Source organism: Columba livia, chromosome 23, assembly GCF_036013475.1.
Source record: "Columba livia isolate bColLiv1 breed racing homer chromosome 23, bColLiv1.pat.W.v2, whole genome shotgun sequence".
Lineage (NCBI taxonomy): Eukaryota > Metazoa > Chordata > Aves > Columbiformes > Columbidae > Columba > Columba livia.
In genome coordinates, this window is record NC_088624.1 from 4,582,740 (window position 1) to 4,599,141 (window position 16,402).

At 59.7% G+C, this 16,402-nt stretch overlaps 1 protein-coding gene and 1 long non-coding RNA gene across 9 annotated transcripts in view; one reads left to right on the forward strand and one right to left on the reverse strand.

The window, feature by feature from the left end:
* Nucleotides 1–26: 26 nt before the first annotated feature.
* KIF18B (kinesin family member 18B) lies at nucleotides 27–16,319 on the forward strand. 8 transcript variants are annotated; one of them, XM_065039832.1, is made up of 17 exons: nucleotides 27–1,879; nucleotides 2,172–2,282; nucleotides 3,990–4,384; nucleotides 7,048–7,202; nucleotides 7,709–7,813; nucleotides 8,087–8,197; nucleotides 9,947–10,144; nucleotides 10,275–10,451; nucleotides 10,796–10,870; nucleotides 10,990–11,096; nucleotides 11,599–11,704; nucleotides 11,945–12,048; nucleotides 12,753–12,955; nucleotides 13,639–14,614; nucleotides 15,294–15,389; nucleotides 15,501–15,592; nucleotides 15,875–16,319. In XM_065039832.1, exons 2-17 carry the CDS (start codon nucleotides 2,242–2,244, stop codon nucleotides 15,988–15,990), a joined length of 3,057 nt encoding a protein of 1,018 aa, XP_064895904.1. In that variant the 5' UTR covers nucleotides 27–1,879; nucleotides 2,172–2,241; the 3' UTR covers nucleotides 15,991–16,319. The 8 variants fall into 8 exon arrangements, with proteins under 8 accessions (XP_064895904.1, XP_064895909.1, XP_064895905.1 ...); XM_065039837.1 differs by lacking the exon at nucleotides 3,990–4,384; XM_065039833.1 differs by lacking the exon at nucleotides 27–1,879 and having other exon boundaries at nucleotides 1,987–2,792.
* The window catches only part of LOC135576164 (uncharacterized), a 42,992-nt gene continuing 35,635 nt past the window's right edge, over nucleotides 9,046–16,402 (reverse strand). The window contains exon 2 of the long non-coding RNA XR_010467804.1: nucleotides 9,046–9,594. This is a non-coding gene — a long non-coding RNA (uncharacterized LOC135576164). The remainder of the gene's footprint in view (nucleotides 9,595–16,402) is intronic.

Consider the following 16,402-nt stretch of genomic DNA (forward strand, 5'->3'; position numbering starts at 1 on the left):
CAGGGGGTGCAGGGAGGGGGTCCCCTGTCCCCTCCGCCACCTACAGTGGGGACACTGGGGGTGCCACCACGGCCGTGTCCCTGTCCCCAGGGCACAGGTGGGTGGGGGTGTCTCCTCGGGGACACAGCGTCCCCACCGCAAGGGGGTCAGGCCAGGCGGGGCCCTGGGACCCTCCGGCACACGCACCCGTCACCGCTGCCTCGGCGCGGACAGGACGTGGCCCAATTAGAGGTGACAGCGGGTGCCCGCGGCCACCGGCCACTGCTGTGGCTGCGCTGGGGTCAGAGGGCGGGAGCCACTGGGGACACGGGAGGGGCCCTGGGGACAGGGTGCAGGTGTCCACCCCCAGCATCCGGCGGGTCCTCAGTGCTGGTTCCTCAGCGCTAATTAACGAGGAGGAGGCGGCCGCCGGGGAGCGGGGGCTCGTTCTGGCCGCGGCTGGCGGGGCTGTCAGCCCCAGCTCTGAGGAGACGGCCGCCATTGAGGCTGCTGTGGCTGCCGCCACCCACCCCGGCTGGCACTGGGGGGACTCCGGGCCCCTCAGCCCCCCCGGGCCCTTGGCTGGTTCCTCTCCAGCAGACACCGCTGGAACCGCCGCTTCTCCCGCCCTCAGGGGCCGCCCTGGCCCGGTGCCCACGGCCACCATGGGGATGGGGCAGCGGGAAAGGTGGCGGCAGCGCAGCAGGCGGGACTACAACTGCCGGGGCACCGCGCGGGAGGCTTTCTGGACACTGCGGCCAGAGCCGTGTTCTGCACGTGCTCTTCTCGCACGTTCGGGCCCAGAGCCGTGTCCTCCAGCCAGCACCGTCCCCAGTCCCAGTGTCCCCCGCCCTCATGGCGCTGGGCTCCCCTCCCGAGGGCACCGTGTCTGTGCTGCACCACGTGCGGCCCCTGTCCCCTGTGACCGAGATCGGGCCGCACACCCCGTCCTGCACGTCGTGGATGGAAACATGATCGTCTTTGACCCCGAGGTGCCCAGTGCCCCCGGCAGCGCTGCCCACCCGCGCACCCAAGCACCCGGGCATGGACATGAAGTTTGTGTTTGAGCGGGTGTTTGGGGAGGGGGCCACGCAGGACGAGCTGTTCCCACACAGCCCTTGGGCTGCTGGACACTGTGCTCAGCGGCTACAACTGCTCCGGTAAGAAACACCGTGGGTCCATGCAGGAGCTCCTGCCCCATCCACTCCCATAGCTGTGGGGTGTTTTGGGGGCTGCTGCGCCCCTTGCGAGCTCTCCCAGGCTGGCAGTGCTGTAAAGCCGGGTCTGGAAGCTCCTCGCTGGGTCTGAAGCTCCTCGCAGGGTCTGAAGCTCCTCGCTGGGTCTGAAGCTCCTCGCTGGGTCTGAAGCTCCTCGCTGGGTCTGACACTCCTCGCAGGGTCTGAAGCTCCTCGCAGGGTCTGAAGCTCCTTGCAGGGTCTGAAGCTCCTCGCAGGGTCTGACGCTCCTCGCAGGGTCTGAAGCTCCTCGCAGGGTCTGACGCTCCTCGCAGGGTCTGAAGCTCCTCGCAGGGTCTGACGCTCCTCGCAGGGTCTGAAGCTCCTCGCAGGGTCTGAAGCTCCTCTCTGGGTCTGAAGCTCCTCGCAGGGTCTGAAGCTCCTCGCTGGGTCTGAAGCTCCACGCAGGGTCTGAAGCTCCACGCAGGGTCTGAAGCTCCTCGCAGGGTCTGACGCTCCTCGCCCGCCGCCGCAGCCCCTCGAGCCGTTCTTTGTCAGCAGCCGAGCAGCTTATCGAGCACATCCGTTGTGAGAGCCTCACATTGTGTTCCCTGCTCCAAGTGCACAACGAGCAGATCCATGACCTGCTGGAGCCCAAGGGGCCGCTGAACATCTGGGAAGAGCCTGACAAAGGGGTCGTCATTCAGGGTCTCTCCTTCTGCCAGGTGGATGTGAAAACGGGCACAAGCTCTGGGCAACGCTGCACCCACACCAGGTCTGGAAGCGGATCTGTGTCCTGGGGACACGGGGGGGTGTGAGGACACGGGGTGGGGTGTGAGGACACAGAGGTACTGTCTGTGTGTCCCCTGACTGGCAGCAAATGTGACCCCAAGCTGAAACAAGCCCCAGATCTGCGGGATCTCCCGGCCTGAGCTGCCGTGGCCGCTCGCTGTCGAGTTGTCTCGGTGCCTGCGTGCAGGACATGCTGACACCTCCTCTCTGCTCCATCTCCCCGAGCCCAGCTCTGCCAAACACCTCCTGGAGATGTTGGCCAGGGGGAACAAGAACCGCACGCAGCACCCCACGGATGCCAATGCCACCTCCTCCCGCTCCCACGCCGTGTTCCAGGTGAGGCGCTGGACGTGTTTTCGCTTGGGAGCTGAGCTGGAAAGGGGCTGGGGAGCCACCTCATGCCGGGACCAGCATCACAGGGTTCCTGCGGCTGCTGCTGCGGTGACACAGGGACAAGTGGAGTGGTTGTTGCTCCGAACAGAGAGATACGGGGCTGGGCAGGCCATGTGCTGCAGTGGGGCAGCACGTACTGGTCATACCGGTGGCCACATCTCCCGGACGTCCCCCTGCTCCCAGCCTGCTGCTATGTCTCTCAGGAGCTGAAATTTCACTTTGTGCTTTTGACTCTTGTTGACTTGGCTTGTGGGAGCTGTACCCAAACCTGACCCAGAGCGCAGGGGAATGATCATCACCCGCTTCTGCTCGTGCCTCCCCCGGTGCTGTGGGCACCGTCCTCCGCCGTGTCCCCTCAGCACCGAGCCAGGTGCTGTCCCCTGTCCCCTCCGCCACCTGCAGTGGGGACGCTGGGGGTGCCACCACGGCCATGTCCCTGTCCCCAGAGCGCAGGTGGGTGGGGGTGTCCCCTCGGGGACATGGGGATGGGGCAGCGGGGCAAGATGGCGGCAGCGCAGCACGGCGGGACTGCCGGGGGCACCGCGCGGGGCGGGCGGGGCTCGCGCCGAGGGCGGGCGGGGCTCGCGCCGAGGGCGGGCGGGGCTCGCGCCGAGGGCGGGCGGGGCTCGCGCCGAGGGCGGGCGGGGCTCGCGCCGAGGGCGGGCGGGGCTCGCGCCGAGGGCGGGCGGGGCTCGCGCCGAGGGCGGGCGGGGCTCGCGCCGAGGGCGGGCGGGGCTCGCGCCGAGGGCGGGCGGGGCAGCCAATGGGAGGGGGAGCTGGGAGGAACGACCAATCGGGGCGGAGGGCGGGACCTGTCGGCCGTTTGAAAGGTCGGGCGGTGGTTGCGGCTGGTGAGTGGCGGTGGCGTTTCCGGGCGGGCCCTGTGGCCGATTTGGGGGCGGCAGTGGGGATTGGGATGGGGCTGCGGGGGCTCTGGGGTGTGGGCAGGGAGTGGGCATTCTCTGCAGGGGCTGGCGGAGTGGAGCAGTGTTCGGGAAGAGGGGCTGTGGTGGTCTGGGGCTGTTGGACCGGCCCTGGGCGGGGCGGGATGGTGGCCCTGGAAGGGGTTTGGGGGCCCGAGGGGTTGGAAAAGGGCGGGAGGGCGTGACGGCTATAGGGGCTGAAGGGGGGTGTGGGTGTGAGGGGACTGTAACGGCCTGACGGAGGGAGTTAGGGGTGAAGGATGTCTATAGGGGCCTGAGTGGGTTGAGTTGGGCTGTGAGGAGGAGAGGGTTATAGTGGTTTTAAGGCGGGGGCAGGACTGAAGGGGCAGCTACGGGGGCCTGAAGGGGGATGTAGGGTGGTGGGGGGCGTCCAAAGGCGGTTGTGGGGTCGTTGAGGGGTCCTGAAGCAGGGCATGGGGTTGTTGTGCATGGGCCCAGGGGGGATGTGGGTTCCATGGGGACGCCTGAAGGGGGGTGTGGGATCATTGGGGAGTCCTAAAGTGGGGTGTGGGGTCGTTGGGGGGGGCCCTGTAGGGGTTTGTAGGGTCACTGGGTGTGTTGTGGGGGCCTGAAGGGGGTCCCAGTGCCATGTGGGTTATAAGGGCAGCTGTAGGGACCGAGTGGGTGTTGGGGTGGGGGGCCTTACAAAGCCTCAGGCTACCCCTCCACTGCTTCACCGCCCAGCTGACCCATTTTCTCTGCCCAGAGTGCGTGAGGTTTCCTGGACGTTCGAGGCAAGAGTGGTGTTCTCCAGGCAGTGCTGTGTGCCAGTATCTCCTTCCACCATGGCCCTGGGCTCCCCTCCAGAGGAGGGAACGGTGTCCGTAGTGGTCCGCGTGCGGCCCCCCGCCCCCTGTGAGCGGGAGCGGGCCGCGCACCCCGTCCTGCATGTTGTGGATGACAACCTGATTGTCTTCAACCCCGACGTGCCCAGTGGCCCCCCTGGCAGCGTGATGACCACCCGCGTGCCCAAACACCCAGGCAAAGACATTAAGTTTGTCTTTGACCGGGTGTTTGGGGAGGGGGCCACACAGGACGAGGTGTTTCAGCACACCACTCGCGGGCTGCTGGACACCGTACTCAGTGGTTACAACTGCTCCGGTAAGAAACACCGTTGGTCGTTGCAGGAGCTCCTGCCCCATCCACTCCTATAGCTGTAGATTTACATATTGGAACAGGCTGCCCAGGTCAGTGCTGGAGTCACCATCCCTGGAGGCTTAGACAGATGCAGAGATGAGGTTCTCAGGGACATGGGGCAGTGCCAGGCTGGGGGATTGGTTAGACTCGATCTTGAGAGTCTTTTCCAACCAAAATGAATCTGCAATTCTATAAACATAGAACCTTAAAGTTGTTGGTGGCACCAAGCTGGCATGATTGCAAGTGTGGTCAGAATGGGGACATTCCTGACATGGGACTGTCATCTCAGCAGGTGAATTAGGGGAAGTGAAACGTGGTGCTCTTGTAGAATCACAGATGGCTTGGGTTGGAGGGACCTTCAGAGCCCATCCAGTGCCCCCCCTGCCATGAGCAGGGACATCTTCACCGGCTCAGGTTGCTCAGAGCCCCATCCAGCCTGGCCTGGAATGTCTCCAGGGATGGTTCATCTACCACCTCTCTGGCCAACCAGGCCAGGCTCTCACCACCCTCAGGCTAACACATCTCTTTCCAATGTCCAATCTAAATCTGTCCTCTGTCAGTTTAAAACAGTTGTCCCTTGTCCTGCCACCACAGGCCCTGGTAAAAAATTACTTTCTCATAAGCCCCATTTATATACATTGGAAGGATGCAATAAGGTCTCCCTGGACCTTATATTTTCCCAACTCTCTCAGCCTGTCCTCCCAGCAGAGCTATTCCAGCCTTGGATCATTTTTGGGATCCCCTCTGACAGGTCCCTGTCTGTCTTGTACTGGGGACCCCTGAGCTGGATGCAGCATCCTGGGGGGAGGGGAGGGGAGGGTGGGCAGAGGGTTTGAGGAGCAGGTGGGGAGAGAGATGGCTGGGCTGAAAGAGCCTGTGAGGAAGAAGAGTGTGAGGCTTAACACTGGACTGCAAAGTTCTGTGGCTGGGGTGAGATAACCCAGCACCCCGTACAGGCCGGGATCTGCATGATGGGGGAGCAGATTTACTGGGAGGGAGCTGGGGATGCTGGAGCTGACTGGGATCAGCGAGGTGCTGCAGCAGCAGCGGCGGCTGCATCTTCTTGGGCTGCATCCAGTGACTGTTCTAGCTGAGATGCTGTTATCCCAGCCACTGCTTGTCCAGCTTCAGCCCCCACAACTCGAGAAGTATGAGAGCAGGGCGGGGAGGGTCCTGAGGATGCAAGGGCTGGAGAACCTGCCCTGGGAGGAAAGGCTGGAGGTCTTGGGGCTCTTCTCTCTGGGGACGACTTGGGGGAAACCTCAGTTTATGAGCACTTAGCAGCTACAGAGCGGAAGGAGCCTCTCTTGTCACAAGCAGAAGACAAGGGGCAACAGACATGTGTTGCACCAGGAGAAGTCTCATCTCAATATAAAAAAGTAACTTTTGACGGTGAGAATGTTCACTGGAACAACCTCCTTGGGCATGTGACAGAGTCCCCACAGCTGGAGGTGTTCAAGGCACCGCTGGATGAGACAATCTCCTCTGAGTTCCCTTTTCCAGGAGAGCTGGGACTGGATGGTCCCTGCAGGTCCTTCCAACCTGGGCTGTTCTGTGGTTCTGCTATAGCTGGGGCTGCAACAGCACTTGGTGCTTTGGGAGATGTGATGCAGAGGGTGGAGGTGGCTGTTGGGGTAGAAAATGGGACTGGGCAGGCACTTTCCTGGCATTTCAGGGGACAAGGGTCGCTTGTTCTCCACTCTTCTGGGGTGGGAAGGATGGGAAGGAATCAGGTGGATCCATGGCACAAGAGCACCTTGGTTTCACCAGCCCAATTTGTGGTGATGGGAAAAGCCTAAGGAGGATGCTGTGTTTTGGATTAGTATTTGGGGTGAAGCAGACACATCTTGAGGTGTTTTGGGGGCTGCTGTGCTGTAAAACCGGGTCTGGAAGCTCCTCGCCCGCCGCCGCACCCCCTCGTGCTGTTCACAGGCTGTCAGCAGCTGAGCGGCTTAATGAGCACATCAGCTGCACGAGGCAGCGAGCAGGAGACGACTGCTCTCCTGTATCATCATGGGCCGGGCACTGGGATCGCAGGATGCTATTCCTGGCTCTCCGCACACTCTGCGAGCCGTTGAAGGCTGCTCTGTCACCGTGCCCACCTGGCAGGCATGTCTCGTGTCTCTATCTGCATAAAATAATTTCAGGAGCCTCAAATGAGAGAGTTGTGAAGCGCTGGGTGCTGCTGATGGGGAGATGGGCTGAGGCTCTGTGGATTAGTGTGTCCTGCTCTGATGGTGATGCTCAAAGAGGGTGTTGAAAGATGGGAGGAAAATGAGATGAATTACAAGGTGTGGAAGAAGAAAAACCTGGTGAGAGAAGGGGGAATGGGACTGCTTGGCTCATTACAGGGAAGGTTCGGGGTGACTTGAGCATCTGAGCAGGTGGTGGTTTGTGGACTCGTTCTGTCTCTTCTAAATTAGAGAGACTGAAATGAGGAAAAAAAATTGCACTGAAGGACAGTATGGCTAGGATGGAGGGTAATTAGCTTTATCTCATCTCTGCAAAGTGCGTGAGCAACCCCTGCCCCAGGGGTTGCTGCCAGATCTCCTCTCCCATGAAGAACTGCATTATGCTGCTTCCGTTAATTAACAATTGTTTCAACCCTCCACCCTTTCTGCTTCCAGTGTTTGCCTACGGCGCAACTGGAGCAGGAAAAACCTATACCATGGTGGGGTCTGAGAGCAGCCCCGGCATAATGTACCTCACCATGGTGGGCCTATATGAAAAGATCGAGGCCAGGAAAGAGAAGAGCTGCGAGGTTCTTGTTTCCTACCAGGAGGTACGTTGTGCCTGAACCATGTCCCCTCCCACCTCCAGGTCACCGTCACTAAGGTTTGGAGTTGATCCGAACCCCATAGTGCCATACTTGGGGTACCTGCTGTGCTGCCAGGTCGTGGTTGGATCTTGGAAACAATTTCTTCGCCAAAGGGCTGTTGGGCACTGGAACAGGCTGCCCAGGGTAGTGCTGGAGTCACCATCCCTGGGGGGGTTGAACAGATGTGGAGATGAGGTTCTCAGGGACATGGGGTAGTGCCGGGGGTGGGGGAATGGTTGGACTCGATGGTCTTGAGGGTCTTTTCCAACCCAAATTATTCTGTAGTTCTATGACCTGCTGGTGATCCTTCTGATCCATCCTCTGCATTTAAAGCACCTCCCTGCTCCCAGTGTGACTCTGGGAAGAGGTCCCAGAGGTGGTGCTGGGGGTGACACCAGGTTGTGTGTGACCTTGGGTCCAAAGCTGCTGCAAAACTAAACCTCAGCCTCACATTGTGTTCCCTGTTCTAGGTGTATAATGAGCAGATATACGACCTGCTGGAGCCCAAGGGGCCACTCAACATCAGAGAAGACCCTGACAAAGGGGTCATTGTTCAGGGCCTCTCCTTCCACCAGGTGGGTGTAAAAACAGGCACAAGCTCTGGGCAACGCTGCACCCACACCAGGTCTGGAAGCTGACCTGTGTCCTGGGGACATGGTGGGGTGTGAGGACACAGAGGTACTGTCTGTGTGTCCCCTGACTGGCAGCAAACGTGACCCCAAGCTGAAACGAGCCCCCAGAGCTGCGGGATCTCCCGGCCTGAGCTGCCGTGGCCGCTCGCTGTCGGGTGGTCTCGGTGCCTGCGTGCAGGACATGCTGACACCTCCTCTCTGCTCCGTCTCCCCCAGCCCAGCTCTGCCAAACACCTCCTGGAGATGTTGGCTAAAGGAAACAGGAACCGCACGCAGCATCCCACAGATGCCAATGCCACCTCCTCCCGCTCTCACGCAGTGTTCCAGGTGAGGCCGCTGGTTGTGGTTTTGCTCAGGAGCTGACCTGGAAAGGGGCTGGGGAGCCGGCCTGTGTCAGGACCAGTGTCACGGGGTTCCTGCGGATGCTCTTGGGGTGACACAGGGACAACTGGAGTGGTTGTTGCTCTGAACAGAGAGATACGGGGCTGGGCAGGCCATGTGCTGCAGTGGGGCAGCACGTACTGGTCATACTGGGGGCCACATCTCCTGGACATCCCCCTGCTCCCAGCCTGCTGCTATGTCTCTCAAGAGCTGAAATTTCACCTTGTGCTTTTGACTCTCGTTGAGTTGACTTGTGGGAGCTGTACCCAAAACCTGACCCAGAGCAAAAGGTGATGATCCTCACTGGCTTCTGCTTGTGCCACCCCTCGTGTTGCGAGCAGCATCCTACATCGTGTCCCCTTGGCACTGAGACAGAAATTACACTCCCTAGGGGTCCGTAAATTGTCCCCCGGTGTCTCAGCACTGTCCTACACACACCCACCAGCTGATTTCCATTCCAGCCAGGCCCTTCCCCAAATCAGCAGGGCCGTCACGGCTGCATGGGGAGACACGGGGCTCTGACTGTTGTCTGGGTCTGAAGCTGGTGCCGTGCCAGCTGCTGCGCGCAGGGGGAAATCCAGGTGTCTGGACACTTTCCCAGCTGGGCCGCTCGGTGGGTGCTGGATCCCTGCCTGCCTGAATCCATTAGTCGTGCTGGAAATCTGCCCTTCCTGCTGCTGCCTCTGCCTCTCAACAGCCAAACTGCAGCCTGGGGAGGACGTGGGACCAGTTTCCGGCATCTCTGTGGCACCTCCAGACTGTGCAGGGGAACTCTGGGGGGCTGAGGGGGTTTAGGGGGTTCTGGGGGATGTGTTTGTTTCTCCTAGGAGATGTTTAGGGATGCAGATGGGAAGTTTTGGGTGATGCAGCCAGGTGAGTCTCATGGCTGTGTCCCTGTGCCAGCTGGGAGCTGGGATTGGCACCAAAACCCCAGCTGGATGCTGCCCCCAGGTTGTGTCTGAGTTTGCTGGTAAAATCCCCAGCTGGAGTCAGGGCTGGGGCTGCGCTGTGTGTGTGCACCTCCTGGGTCACACTGGGCTCTGGGTTGCCATGTTGTCCCTGGGAGACCCGACCAGCTGAACCCTCTTGCTCAGCAAGCACAGGAGATGCTGATTTTCTGTAGCTCTGTCACTCCCTGTGAGATCTTTCTGTGGCTTTGCTCCTTGTGTCATCAACAAGTGTTTCACTTGTGTCTTGGTGTGTTGAGCTCCTCTCTTCCCTCTGCTCGACCTCGTGGCCTCTGTAATCCACTTCAGCTTCCTTTATAAACACTGGAACTGGAGATGCTGGATCCAACCAACAACCCCCTGTGTCTTGTGGAGCCACAACCTTATCCCAGGGACCTGGGGGGTTCAGCTGGAGACCTTCTGCTCTCAGAACCGCCTGAAAGGAGCTTGGAGCCAGGGGGGTCGGGCTCTGCTCCCCAGGAACAAGCGCCAGGAGCAGAGGAAACAGCCTCAAGTTGCGCCGGGGGGGTTGAGGTTGGATCTGGGAACAATTTCTTCCCCAAAGGGCTGTGGGGCATTGGAACAGGCTGCCCAGGGCAGTGCTGGAGTCACCATCCCTGGAGGGTTGGACAGACGGACATGAGGTTCTCAGGACATGGGGCAGTGCCAGGGGTGGGGTAACACTTGGACCTGATGATCTTGAGGGTCTTTTCCAACCAAAACGATTCTATGATCTCTGTCCTCGCAGATCTGCGTGAAGCAGCAGGATCGCATCGGTGGCCTCACTCGGGATCTGCAAGTGTCCAAGATGAGTTTGATTGACCTGGCAGGCTCGGAGCGAGCTTCGGTCACCAACGCCAAGGGAGAGCGGCTCCGTGAAGGCGCCAACATCAACCGTTCGCTGCTGGCCCTCATCAATGTCATCAACGCGCTGGCTGACACCAAGGTAACGCTGTTCGTGTGGCCACACTGGGCTCCAAGAAGTGCCACGGGATGAGCATGGCCATCCCCTTGCAACACAGGATTCAGAGCCTGAGCACCCAAAAGCTGAGCAGACCCTTGATCTCTCGTTACAGAGCAAGAAAACCCACATCCCATACCGGGACAGCAAGCTCACGCGCCTGCTGAAGGACTCCATTGGCGGCAACTGCCGCACCGTCATGATTGCTGCCGTGAGCCACTCCGCACTGGCCTATGAGGACACCTACAACACGCTCAAGTATGCCAGCCGTGCCAAGGAGATCAAGCTGTCGGTGAGAAGCTGTTGGGTGTTTGGGAGCTGCTAGGGATGGGTGGGAAGGAGCCTGGCGTGGGTTAGTCGGTCCTTCCCTTCTCCAGCTCAAGTTTTCCAGCCCTGGGGATGCTGGTTTGGGCAGAAAGCAGCTGGTGAAACTGCTGATATACTCTGCCTGGACTTTCCTAAAGTCCCCCAGCCCAGAGCCCAGGAAGGGTTGTAAATGTAGCAGCAGGTCCCTGAGTGCAGACCGTGTTCCCTGGGGCTCCTGGGAACCCTGGAGGAGGCTGAGCAGCTGCTCCAGCATTGGGAGAGGGGAATGTGCTGCTCCAGCACTGCTGTAACCTGTCTCTGTCTCTGCAGCTGAAGAGCAACGTGCTCAGTGTTGACTGCCACATTAGCAAATACGCCGTGGTCTGCGAGCAGCTGCAAGCAGAGGTGAGATGCTGGCCAGGAGTGCATGGCTCTGGCTTTAGCTGTGGTTTCCTTGGGACATGGAGCTCCAAGCTGCTGGGGGTCATGGAACCCTCTGAGCAATGGATGATCCTCTCTCGCAGGTGGCAGATCTGCGGGCAAAGCTCCGTGCCTACGAGGACGCTGCCCAAGAGGCCAAAAACTCGACACTGGTGGCTCCCCTTGGTGTGAGCCCAGTGGGACTGCACAGGTGAGGCTGATGGGGAGGAGGGACAGAGGTTGGTGTCACCTCCTGGTGTCCCCATGTCAAGGTGTCTGTGAGGTTTTAGTGCTGCTCAGAGCCCAAGTGTCTGTCAGAAAGTGGCTGAGCCACTCTGCGGGTGTGCAGCATCATCTGAGCGGTGGTGAGGTGTAGTTATGAGCCTGATGGACCGCAGCGTGCAAGCACCAAGGGTTGCAAAGGTCAAGTCTTCTTTGATCCATCCCAAAACTGCTTCACTAACACAGTGGCTTCCCCAGAGGATCTTCTGTGCCTCGATTGCTTCTTCTCGTCCCTTTGTTGGGACGAGACTTTGTTGGAACAGGCTACCCAGGGCAGTGGTGGAGTCACCATCCCTAGAGGGGTTGAACAGATGCAGAAATGAGGATCTCAGGGACATGGGGTGGTGCCAGGGGTGGGGGAATGGTTGAACTCTATGATCTTGAGGGGCTTTTCCAACCAAAATGATTCCATGATTCTCTGGCTCCTGTAGGTTGGAGGAATCTGTCCCAAAGCCACACTCAGCCCTGGGTGGTGACAGCGAGCAGCAGGAGCTGGGAGCTGGGTGGCCTGTCCAGCTGCAGCTGGAGCCAGAGGAGGTGAGAGAGCAGTGGGCAGCACGGGGGGCTTGGCATGAGGAGTGGCGCTCAAATACCCGTGTGGGACACACTGGGAGGGGGTATGAGCTCAGCTGGTCCGTGGGGTTATTGTGTTCTGGGCTGTGGATTGCCAGCGAAACCCTTTAACTTCCCAGCTCACAGGGAGTTTGGGGGCCAAACAACTCCAATACGGGTTAATCCTGAGTGAGGTCAATAAGGATTTTTGACTGATTGCTTCAGGTCCCAGAGGAAATGCTGCACAGCAGGGCCAGAGCCACCCACCAGCTGGAAAAGAAGGAACCGAGCTGCTTTCTCCAGGGTTTATCTGGCAGCCGGACAGAGAAGTGAGTGTCCCTGTGCTGTCCTTGCGTGCCATGTTCTCCTGTCTGCCCATGGAGGTCGGGTTGTCCCTGTTCCTGTTGTGTGTAGCCATCCTAGGGGTGGTCTGGATGGATGTGGGGCTGGGTCTCTGCTGGCAGATCACTGCCTGCCCTGTAAAATGAGGAATTTGGCTCCTGGGGATCTAATCCCGTGGGATAATCCATCCTGGAAACGCCAGTGATGAAGGTTTCCAGGCACAGCATCCGTGTGAGCCTTAAGTGCGTGTTGTTAGTCCTGAAATTACCTCTGTGAAGTCTTTGCTCCTGCCACGGCTCCTGGCAGGGCTCCCGTGGCTCCATCTGCTGCAGTCACCTCAGCAGAACAAGCCTCTTCAGAACAGTCTCTGCGGGAGGCCGGCCTCTGTGTGCCTTGACATCTGCCTCCAGCCAGGCTAACGAGTGTCTGAAACCTGGCAAAAAGTCTGTGGAGGCTGTTTGATCCCTTGGGATCAACATACAACTCGCAGATCAAGTTCTCCAGTAAGAGATTTACAACCTGAGCATCTCGCAGCTCCAAAGTTTGCCCCTCTTCCCCCAAAACTCTGCCACCAGGGTCTGCCCCACTGGAGGAGGTGCCTCAGAGGTGATGCTGGTGCTGCTGAGCATCTGTTACTGGTGACACTGGCTCAGTCTCCCATCTAAGTGGTTCTTGTGTCTGTCTGTCCCAGGCTCATAGCCGCCATCCTGAGCGTGGCCCGCAAGCAGTACTCCCTCCTGCGGGACGCCAACCTCCTCACTCCTGACATGGTGTCTGAATTCGAGGAGCTGGAGCGCCTGGTCCGTCAGGGCACCGGTGTGACCCTGGAGCAAACCTCGTCCCCGAGCAGAGCTGCGGATGTCACTGGGGCCAGTGCTGCCCCAGGCTGTGACGGTGAGGACCTGGGGTTGGATTTGTCCCCTCTCCTTTGTCTCAGAATGCACTGGAGGAGCCAGTGGTGGGGGTCACAGTTCCCAGCCATAGGCACGAGGCAGAGATGAGTTTCTCCTGGTGTGGTGCCCAGTGGGTTGTGCTGAGAGCAGCTCCAGCCTCACTTTGTAGAGCGATTCCAGCAGCCTGGGGCATGGCAGGAGCCGTGAGCAGCCCTTGTCCCCGGAGAGCTCAGTGTGTATTTGAGCTGACTTGCACACTCCTGCTCCAGGAGACCGAAGTAGCACTTCTGATCCTCATTTTTCCTTGTCTTGTTTACTCCTCCATGGTACAGTTGCCCAAATCAGCCCGGCTGTAGCCTCCCAGCTGTCAGCCTGCGCCTGCCTGGGGCTGAGCTCATCCTCAGTACACAAACCTGGCAGCGAAGCTGTGGGCTCTGCAGGTCCCATTTTCCAGGGACAGACCTGGTGTTGCCACAGGGTGCTTGCTGTGGGACCGGGCTGGTGCCTTTAGGCGGGCAAAGCACAGGATTATTTGTGCTGGCAGTTTAAAGTGGTTTGATGGAAACAGCCACTGGCAAATGGCTGCTGTGGCTGTGATGGGGGCAGAGGGGGGCACCCTGGGGTTTGGGGGAGCCTAGGACCTGCAGACAGGGAGAAGGTGACTCTGTTTCTTTGCTTCTTTAGCAGAGGCGCCTGTCGCTGTGCCCAATGCCCCTGCGACCAGCGTCGCCCTGCAATGCCTGCAGCAGCTCTCCCCGCTCGCCAGCCCTGTGCCGACGGCTCCCAGCCCAATTCGGAAGAGGAGGAACACTGGGAGAAACAGCGCTGCAATGCACAGTGCCAAGAGGAACAGTGCTGAGATGCACAGCTCTGTGTTGAGCAGCACTGAAATGCACAGTGCTAAGAGGAACAGTGCCGAGATGCACAGTGCTGTGACGAGTGCTGAGATGCACGACTCTGTGTTGAGCAGTGCCAAAATGCACAGCGCCGGAATGCACAGTGCCGAGAGGAGCAATGCTGAAATGCACAGCACCGTGAGCGGCGCTGGGATGCGCAGTGCTATGCGCAGTGCCGAGATGCATGGCGCTATGCACAGCGCTGAAATGCACAGTGCTATGAACAGTACCGAGATGCGCGGTGCTACGAACGACGCTGTGATGCACAACGCTGAAATGCACAGTGCCACGTTGAGCAGTGCTGAGATGAGCAGTGCTGAGATGTGCAGTGCCGAGATGCACAGCCCCGCATTGAACAGCACTTTCCAAGTGGAAACTCCTCGCAGCCTCAAAAGGCGGGTGAAACGCCAGCGGAGCAGCGGGAGCGCAGCAGAGACTCTTGGGGTGATGCTGAGCCCTGGCAGCCCCTGTCTGGCAGCAGCAGCCCAGGTGCCCCTTGTCTCCCCACTGCCATTGTATTGCACCCCCAAAATCTGTCCGCTGACAGTCCCCAAAAGCCGCGTGCCCCTGGCGGTGTCGGCTGCCCAGAACTGCTGCACTGCGCCTGCTGCACCTGCCCACAAACTCAACGTGACGTTTGATGTCGGTGAGTACAGCGGCTCACCTGGTGCGGCCGACCCGGCTGCCTTCAGTGGCCCCGAGATCTCCATCTGGGAGAATGTCCAGAGCCTCCTCAACAAGCAGGATGGTCCCTTCGTGCCCAGGTGAGTGTGGCCCTGCCTGGGGTACCCCCGGTTGTGGGGAACCCCCCTCACGCTCTGGCTGGGTGAATCATTTCTGGGTTGCTGCAGCCAGCGGGCTGAGCTGGGCTGTGAAGTGCTCACAAAGACACAAAAAGCATTCTGAGAACATCTCCTTTTCCTTTTGGACACGGAGGAGCATCCTCTAGACAGCCACTGGATCGCTGAGGGGGACGAAGGGGACATTGGGGACATCACCTTGTCCCAGAGAGGCTGGAGCAAGGGCTGGAACTGCGCAGCGGAGGGGATTGACATGGTTTCTTTAATTTTATTGCTGGTGCTTCCAAAAGGCTCTGGCTTTTACAGAGCTGCGTGAATTTTTGTGACCATCCCTGTAGTGCAGGACACCCTTGGGTCTCCCCTTCTCCTCTCGCTGTAGGAAATAGTTCCTATAGAGGGTAACTGGGGAAACTGAGGCAGAGGGGAAGACCCTGGCCACCTTAGGGAGCAGCAGCACCCGGGTTGCAGCCACCTCCTCAGGCTTTACTCCTGTTTGAGTCTTTTGTGTTTTCCCCGAAAAAAACAAGCAGACTTCCTGTGGCTGGTCCCTGTGGGGTGACGGTGTCAGCACAGCTGTTTCCCAGCCCCATGGAGGGGGTGCTCAGGCTCTGGCCTGGCACTAACACTTTTCTCCTGCCTGCAGAACCTGCATCCCAGCGCGCAGCGTGAAGGCTTCATCCATCCCCAAACCCTCCTCGGTCCCCAAAGCCCCTGCGCAGAAGCGGAGGCGAGTGGAGAGGTGAGACAGTGCCAGCACCCTGTCCCCAGAGCGCTCCCCATCCCTGCCCCTGCCATCCGGGGAAGGCTGGGGACCTCAGGGGTTTCAAATGGCCCTTTTTCTTCTTCCCAGCACTGCTCCCCCCTCTCTGGGGGCGCTCCAGAGCCACATCACCAATCTCCCGAGCGCACGCCGGAGATGTGCGCAGCCATCTCGCATCCCAGGTGAGCCACACACCCCCAAACTGGGGATCCCCCAGCACACCGGGCTCCGGGGGCTCCCTGCCTCGGGACAGGCACCAAACTGGTGCTGTACCAGCCCCGTCCCACGTCAGGGGGTCAAATACCTGCAACTGAGACGGGAAGTGCTGGTGGAAGGTGCTGTTTGGGGTTCGCTGCACCCACATCCTCGGGGCAGGGCAGGGGAGGCAGGAGGGGGTGTTGGGGGACCTGACTTTGCTGCTTTGCCTCTGGAGCTGCTTCATTTCTTTCTCTTTCCCTCCCCAGCTCATCCTCTGGCCACTCTGCCCCGCAAAGGCAAGACCAGGAGCACCAAAGACCCGGTGGCCTCTGCCAGGGTCCCCCGCACTCGCACCCCCCAGCCGAGGAAGCTCTTATGCTGATGGCTCCACCGTCCAGGATCCTCCCCAGGTCCAAACCCACATTCCAAACTTCTTCCTTTTTTTGGGAACCCCCATCCCCTCCTTCCTGCAGCCCTACAACGTTCTTCTCAAACTGTTGTTCAACCCCGAAGTCACCCTGTGTCCCCACTCATTCCCCTGTTGTTATTTTTCCCGCCCCCCCGGCGCAGCCCTGTGTTATTTTTGCAGCAGATGGGTTGTTGCTGTTCCCTCTCAGCCCCTCTCGAATCAGCGCCGGGTGTCGAGTTCTAACAGATGGGTTATGCTAAGAAATAACATGTGCTTTTAATAAATCCTTTCGTTTCCAACCAGAGGGGAGACGCGTGGCTGGTTCTTCTCGCCTCCCCCTCGCGCAGGAGCTGGGCTTGCGCAGCAGCTCCTGCCTGAGCGGGCC